Here is an 8,565-nt window from a genome sequence, read left to right as displayed (position 1 = left end):
TTTTGTGAATTGCATAGAAACCAAATGTAGTCACCAAATTATACAGCCTTTCCAAAACACATCTATGTATCAAAACTTTATGTACATTCATGACTCTAAATGAGAAAAAGTCAGATGAAGAAGAAATAAATAGTTTAACCCAGAGGTCTTCAGTCCTGCTCCTGCAACCCAGTGTCCTGCAGAGTTTAGTTTCAGCTCTAATCAAACAAGCCTGTAGAAGCTTCAGGATCACATGAAAATACACAGGCAGGTGTGCTGAGGCAGGTTGAAAATAAACTTTGCAGAAGCAAGGGTGGAAGACTTCTGATTTAACCAGTATTTCAAGCAGTTCAAATGGCAAATGTGTGTCTTATTGAGCCCAGCACAATATACCTTTTTCATGATGGATATTAACATAGTATCTAGCTTTTTTATATTATCCTTTGAAAAAATTAATGTACACTTATAACACTATCCCCCGGTTTCACAGACAAGGCTTAAGCCTAGTCCTAGACTAAAATGTAAATCTTAGCTGTTTCAAATGAAATAAACTTGCACTGACTGATCTTAAAATATATCAGTGACTTTCTTTTGTCTCAAGATGCGCCCCAGTAATGTTTTTTTCTAAGCATGTTTATAAAAATTACTTAAATGTCCTAATTGAACTATGGCCTAATCCTGGCTTAGTCTAAGTCCTGTCTGTGAAACCGGGCCTATACTTGTTTTCTTGACATTAAATTGAAGAAAACTGGTTGACGCTGCTGTGTGCTTTTAAAATGGCTGAGGAAGTGACAGAGATAAATTTGACATCTTTCTCTCTTCTGATGAATGTAATCAATACCCCCCCCCCCCCTCCCTTTTTTTTTTGTAAAGTCATAAAAACGTTATTGTGGATTTTGTCTTTTGCTATTAAAGCAAATGGAAACTCAAAAATTACGTTAGAAGTTTACCCAACTATGACGACTTCTGTTTCTGAGAACCCCAGAAATATGAAAAGTGTACGTAAAGGAGGGCTATCAGGGGTGTCCAAACCTGTTCCTGGGGGGCTACTGTCCTGCAAGATTTAGCTCCAACCAAGCACACCAGAACCAGTTAATCAAGGCCTTCAGACTAACTAGACACTTCCAGGCAGGTGTGTTGAAGTCAAACTCTGCAGGACATCAATCTGCAGAAGCAGGATTGGACCCCCTTGGTCTAAAGAAGGGGTGCCCAATCCTGTGTGTTTGATCAGGGTTGGAGCTGAACTTTGCAGGGAGGTAGATCTCCAGGAACAGGATTGGGCACCCCTGGTCTAAAGTGATGGATGCAGTGATGGGCATACTGTGACTTAATTCATTACATTTATATAGCGCTTTTCTGCTTTTTTTCTAAGCACTCAAAGCGCTCTACATTGTGAGGGGTGGTGTCTCCTCGTCCACCACCAATGTGCAGCATCCACCTGGATGATGCGACGGCAGCCATAGTGCGCCAGAACGCCCACCACACACCAGCTTACTGGTGGAGAGGAGACAGAGTGATGAAGCCAATCAGTGTAATCATTCACTTGATCAAGGTCCCACCTGCATGCAGGCTGCGGCTGATGCGCATGGCAAAAGACCTGTGTAAGTCATATACAGGTGTATGGTTATTAAAAATAATGGTATGGTTCAAATAATGTTTATTTGTGGCATTTATTGTTCCATGAAGAATTTTTAACATCTATGGAAACTTTTCATTGCACAGAAGGTTCTTAAGATTATTAAAAAATGGGTTTCACAATTAGAATTTTTATTTTATTTTTTTAAATATTTCTTTGTGGAACCCAAATGGTTCTTCTACTAATAAAGGTTCTTTATTGGTTCTCACTGCATGAAAAAAAAAAATAAAAAAAATAACTGCTCTGTTGAAAATCATAGGCTTATGTTCAGTTCTCACTACCTGAAATGAGGAACAAATATCCTTTTGCAAACAGCATGAAAAAAATACAGACTTATATGCACTCACGTGTATTTTGATAATGCAAACCACTACTGGCTTTAGTTTGTTCAAAAATGGCAGAAAAAATATAATTTGGTAATTTGCCACTCATATGTTTCTTGTTGCTATAGCCATCATTATTATACTTATTCACTATATGCTGAACATCAATGCCCTTCACTTCCAAAGCAGTGTGCATGTAGCCAGAGTGCATTTTTCTCATCAAGTTGAGCTGAATTGCCTGATTGCATGCAGGGTCTAGTTATATAAATAAATGTTTTAGCAAAAGGACGTAATTATACAAATATGAAATTATGTGCCTAGAAAAATAACTCTTCTTTGTTAATCAAGGCCTTCAGACTAACTAGACCCTCCAACCCTCCAGTTGCTACTGATCCTTTTTTGCTGGCTAATAGCATACTTGCCATCATTGTGATTTACTCTCTCTGTTATAGACCATTTATATTGATTTTTATTTATTTTTATAATATAATTTGTCTCAAATAACTTTTAAAACATAATTTGTCTGAACTTCCTTAAATGAAAACCAAAGCTCTTAAACACTTATGTTTTATGTGTGCTTAAAGTGAACACACATTATACTAAGCTGCAATAACTTATATTTACATAATAGTTATTCTTTTTGTTGTTTACAAAACATTCTGGCAACATTTGGCATACTTCGTGAAGTTGAATAGAACTCAGGCCATACTGTCTGCAGCTTGTTCAAATCTCGCGATAACAAACGCGAGACTCGCCCCTGTTAACACGCATAGGAAACCCTGCACGTCCCTCTTCCTTTTGCTGACCACACGCAAGGTAAATCATACTCCGTATCTTTCTAGGTTATAAAGGGAGTTATAAGCATTGTTTGCAACTATATCTCTCCTACAACTGACTTATTATGTAGTAGTACTCTTTCTGACACTGGACTGTCAATAAAATGATACAGAAATGCGTAGTTTTTTGAAAATTAAAAATTAGATCGCATGCTATGAATGCCCGGTGTTCAATGGCTGCGCCCATGCAGCCGCATCGAGGCCTAGTCTACTCAACATGTATCACTTTACCTAGCAGCAATAAGAGGCTTTATTCTTGTAACTTGTTGTTTGTTAGTCATTAGAGTTTGGTGGTATGCTGTATATTTCAGCGTCAGGGTAACGTAAACGTGGTCGTTAACCGCTTTGCTTATTCGATGCCTCTGAATATCCAGTTACGCATAAAACGTAGATGTTAAAAAAGAGATGTTACGTTTATTTTGTTATAATTATACTTTTAATAAGTTAATAATGTTGGTTTCTGTAATATACGCGGTCTCTAGGCTTCCTCAGATATAGCTTATTCATGTTAGCTAGCTAGCTAAACGTTATACATGTGACTTGCTCTTGTTAGAAAGAACTGTAAAATACCTGTATGTGATATTAATTAAAAATTGTTTATGGTTTTCAGATGCCAGGTGGTGGTGTAACAGTGAAAGACGTCAACCAGCAGGAGTTTGTCCGCGCGCTTGCAGCATTCCTCAAGAAGTCAGTTTAACTGTCTTCAGTGATTATGTTCTTACTTTTATAAGCTTGTGACACCATGATAAAATAGTTTTGGCTGTGTGTACTGAAGCTCATTTTGAACCCTGGTGTTTTGACAGGTCGGGGAAGCTGAAGGTGCCAGACTGGGTTGACATTGTTAAGCTGGCCAAGCATAAAGAGCTGGCTCCCTGCGATGAGAACTGGTTCTACATCAGAGCCGGTGAGTGTGATGTGTATTTTATAAGAGCTCATGGACATGCATGAAAGTAAGACTTTTAATGCACTGCATTTTGTGCAAATCCATCCAGGCAGAACCTCTCGTACTGTAGAACCAGGATGCTGGCTATGCATCTGTTAACCTGAGCCATGCACCACACTTAGCTTTCTGTGCAATATATGTCAGGAAATCATATGTAATTATCTGCATCTGTCAGAAGCTAGTAAATAGGTCTTACAGTCAGTAGTTTTGTGCCAGGTCTGTATGGAAATATCCCCATTTTAGTCCCATTTTTGTTACATACAATTGAATTATCTTGTAAATATTTGAGGCATACGTGTCAGTGTTGTCCACAATGAACTTGTAATTTGTATGTTTGTCTTGATGCCATGACATGGTTTCATGGTTCTTGATAGTTTCAAACTCAAAGTAAACACTAATATGCTACTGAACAGTAAGTGTTTCTCGAGTGTTACATTATTGTTTTCAGTAAGTAGTGATGTAAACCGGTCAGAAGTGAAAAGCAATGGTGTATATCAGGGTTTCTCAATCTTATCCTGGAGGGCCAATCCACTGCAGAGTTTAGCTCCAACCCTGATCAAACTCATCTGTCTGTGATTTTTCTAATGATCCTGAATACATTGATTAGCATGCTCAGGTGTGTTTGTTTAGGGTTACAGCTAAATCTCTGCAGGAAAGTGGATCTCGTGGGCCAGATTTGAGGGTCCCTGGTGTATATAAAAACAATATAACTTTGTAACAGACTTTTATTAACAATGCTTTAAGTGCAAGTATGTACCAATAGTATCAAGTTTTCAAACGCATTTATTGAGGAAATATGCAGCGAAATAGGTCTTGTTTAAAATTAAAGAGATACTTTGAATGAAAATTGTACTCGTATTGCTCAAAACCGGTATGACTTATTTATTTTCTTGCGGAACACTAGATATTTGGAAAAATGTTGATTACCAAACAGCTTCAGTTCCCATTGACTTAAATTCTTCAAAATATCCACCTAATGTTCCTGTTTACATTCACTTATGGCTGTCGACTAATGAAGTTTACATTCATATATTGCTATGGTGTGCATTTTGGCCATTAAATGCATTTTACCACTGAAATGCTTTTTTTTTTTTTTTTTGTGCGCAGTAAGGAGGAGCAAAAACACATTTAGCTTGCTTTATAGTATGCACATAAGCATGGTTAATTTGTTTTGCTGTTTTGTTATTGATGATCTGTTTGAATGCTGTAGTGTTTTTCAAATGACAGTTTAGTGGCTTTAAATGTTTACTCTGAGAATCTGGTGGAAAACAATGGATGTTTAATGTAAGCAATTGTGTCAGGTTTCCAGATAGCACACGTACGTCTGCAAGATGTCTGTTAAAGATCTCTTGATCTGGAAAGCATCTGCTGTCTACAAACGTCTGGCAGACGTCTTTCAGATGTCAGTTTTACATACATTCTAAATCATAAACATCATAAAGACATCTATTTGACATCTAAAAGGAAACGTCCTATAGACGTATTGCAGATGAGCAAACACCCTAAATAATACGTCTTGCAGATGTAAATGCAGACATCAAATAGACGTCTCGGAGAAGTACGTGTGCTATCAGCCGGCTCCGTTATTGATGACCTTGTCCTGTTAATGTATCAGCAGTTTCTGCTTTGTGCTTAGAAACTGATGAAACTTTCTATCTCTGAAACAAAGTTCCCACTTGACGCACTGTGTAAAATTAAGAGCTGAGTTTGTGAGGTTAGGAACTGATATTACAGATTTTATGCCATGTGTGCTGTATTTTTTGCTGCGAGTTTGAACAGACCTGCGTTGGTTCTTTCTTTTAGAAGCAAAAGTGAAGTGTTTCTTGGCATGCTGCCTCCTGTTGTCCTCCACTGCCCTGAAGAAATCTCTTCTCCTGACCCTCTCTGTCCTTTCTCAGCCTCCACAGTGCGTCACCTGTACCTGCGTGGAGGTGTTGGCGTAGGCTCTATGACCAAGATCTATGGCGGGCGTAAGAGGAACGGCGTGCGCCCCTCTCACTTCAGTGTGGGCTCCAAGAACGTTGCCCGTAAAGTGCTCCAGGCCCTCGAGGGACTCAAGATGGTGGAGAAAGACCCCAATGGGTGAGTAGCCTGTAGGCTGCTTTTGACTGTGTATTATTTATCTATATGCTATTATCTGTATTATTGCAGGTGGTGTTGTTTTTGTTTTTGAGTTCCACTAACTCTAAATTTGTTGCTGTTTTCCAGTGGGCGTAGGCTGACCCCTCAGGGCACCAGAGACCTGGACAGAATTGCTGGGCAGGTAAGTAGTGTTATCAGGTTACTGTATTTGTGAACTTGAGCATTTGTAACATCGATTTTTGTAAAATCGGATTCAAGGCACTATTGATTTAGTCTCCAAGTCAGGCTTCTGAAGTTAGTCAGATACCGTACAACAGATGGTGGTTCTCAGAATTCACTAAATTCTCTTCACCTTAGTTGTGTAATCAAATTTCAAAGGAATTAAAACAATGTTGCTGCGCAATGCAGCATAAGAACGAGCAGATTCAGGTACTGAATGTAATGAACCTATTTTCAGTTAAAAGGCCTCATGGTTATTTTTTTAACTGCAGTAGCTTGATTTAGTGTGTGGACACGGTACTATCTTCAAAAAGGAAATGCATGCACATCTCCTCCAAAGCCTTTGCTTGCTTTTCGCCCCTCTGTTGGTCCTCCGCTTTCCCTGCAAGCTACCGCTGTGCGCCAATCCGATGCTGGAGGAAGTAAACAAGCCGATTGAATTTCATGCTCGCTGGGCTGCCGTATGGCGGCGTTTTATTCTGCCTGATCCCCTTAATGAGCTGAATTCAGATCAGTTAATGTGATTTTCTTGTGTTGTGCTTGCCTTGGCTGTGTCGTCTGCACTCTGACTCTTTCCAGGGCACTGTTGATATGCTTGGCTTCTCATTTGTGGCATGAGCAAAAACAGTGTCAGTGTAGAAGCGAATGTTCCTCCTAATCTCCTGGCTGAGATCACGTCCAGGACCTGAAAGGCTCCTGAATGTTTCCCCACAGTTAATTTCTCAAGGATTTTGGGGCGACAGTGCAAGGAATAACCAGACTGATGTGATTGATTTGTCTCTTAATCCTTATCCTTTTCTTTATGCTCTGTTGCAGGTTGCTGCTGCAAGCAAGAAATCTTGAAGTGTAAAATAAACTTTTGTGACAAACCAACCCCTGTCTTTGTCTTAAGTAATTTTTTTTTGTTTGACATTTTTGACATTGACATTTTTTTGTGTATGACTTTCCTTCAGGGACGAAAGCTAAAAATCGAATGCTTTAATCGAATGGTTTTCCTAAAACCATTGGCTTAATGTTCTGTATCTCCCCCCTCCTATTTTAACTTGATGTGCTTTTATTTTTTTCTTCAATTCTGGGTCTTTGAGTCATATTTCACATTAATTCAGTCTCAGGTGCTTCAGGCAAATTGCTTGCATCATCATCTTAGAGTCTGATGAACTGTAAGGCTGGATTTGTATCAGTTCTTGGCAAGAATGCTGATTGATTTACTCATTAAGACAAGTGTCTTTATTTCCCTGCTGCTAGTTTTGGCAGAGGAATTTGGAGCAGTTAATGGACAAATGCATGCGAGGCGAACAGCTGTGTATTCAGCTGAACTGCTATTGCTGCATGATAACAGTGCCATCATGTGGGCTTGTAAGATATGATCCGTTTGATTTATGATGATAGCTAAAATTCACTGGTTCCAAAATCATCCCATCCCGTTACAGGTCTGAGGTTTTGTTTAAATTTTTCCAATTTTGGAAGTTGGAACCTGTTGTGGGAAGTTTCAAAGTTCTTTTAGAATGTTAAAACAATTGCGTTTTCCCCATCCAGAAAATGTTGACCTAAGGTGTTCAAATCACGACTGTGCAGGGAAATACAGTCATGGCCAAAAATATTGGCACCCTTGGTAAATATGATCAAAGAAGGCTGTGAAAATTAATCTGCATTGTTAATCCTTTGATTAACAATGCAGATTAATCTTTTTTTTTTTTTTTTAATCACATCTAACCTTTCAATTGGATAAGAATTTAAAATGGGGGGGGTATGAAGAAATGTTTTCTCTAATACACATTGGCCACAATTAACAGCACCATTTTATTCAATACTTCTTGAAACCTCCATTTGTCAGTTTAACAGCTCAAAATTTTCTCCTATAATACCTGATGAGGTTAGAGAACACCAGAATCACTCCAGACCCTTTAGATTCCTGGCTCTGTGTTGGTGCTTCTCTTCAGTTCACCCACTAATTTTCTACAGGGTTCAGGTCAGAGGACTGGAATGGCCATAGCAGAAGCTTGGTTTTGTGCTAAGTGACCCATTGTTGTGTTGTTTTTGAGGTTTGTGTTTGGATTATTGTACGGTTGGAAGATCCAAACACGGCCCATTATAAGATTTCTAACAGAGTCGTTCACTTTTTGATTTTTTATCTGTTGGTATTTGATAGAATCCATGATGCCATGTGTCTAAACAAGATGTCCAGGACCTCCAGCAGAAATATAGGCCCACAACATCAAAAATACAGCAGTATTATACAGCATTGTACACATGGGGTACTTTTTAATCCCTGTGTTCACCAAACCCATCTCGAGTGTTTGCTGCTAAAAAGCTTTTTTTTTTTTTAGTTTCATCTGTACATAGATGTCAGTCCCATTTGGAGTTCCAGTCGTGTCTGATAACTGAATATGCTGGAGTTTGTATTTGGATGAGCTAGGAGAATTTTTCTTGAAACCCTCCCAAACAACATGTGGCGATGTAGGTGCTGTTTGACAAAAAATGGTTTTCTGACCCTGAGACTTAGCTATTTTCTGGTAGAGTCTATAGCCACTCTTAACTGTCCTCATC

General features: G+C 38.8%; 1 protein-coding gene across 1 annotated transcript; it reads left to right on the top strand.

The window, feature by feature from the left end:
• Positions 1 to 2,733: 2,733 nt before the first annotated feature.
• On the top strand, positions 2,734 to 6,891 carry LOC306877663 (small ribosomal subunit protein eS19). The gene is made up of 6 exons (XM_079429560.1): positions 2,734 to 2,754; positions 3,385 to 3,461; positions 3,578 to 3,678; positions 5,616 to 5,799; positions 5,926 to 5,980; positions 6,835 to 6,891. Exons 2-6 carry the CDS (start codon positions 3,385 to 3,387, stop codon positions 6,859 to 6,861), a joined length of 444 nt encoding a protein of 147 aa, XP_079285686.1. The 5' UTR covers positions 2,734 to 2,754; the 3' UTR covers positions 6,862 to 6,891.
• Positions 6,892 to 8,565: the final 1,674 nt, after the last annotated feature.

Source organism: Barbus barbus (assembly GCF_936440315.1).
Source record: "Barbus barbus genome assembly, chromosome: 12".
NCBI classification, from domain to species: Eukaryota; Metazoa; Chordata; class Actinopteri; order Cypriniformes; family Cyprinidae; genus Barbus; species Barbus barbus.
The sequence above is the reverse complement of the archived record's forward strand: the minus strand, read 5'-3'. Positions and strand labels throughout refer to the sequence as shown.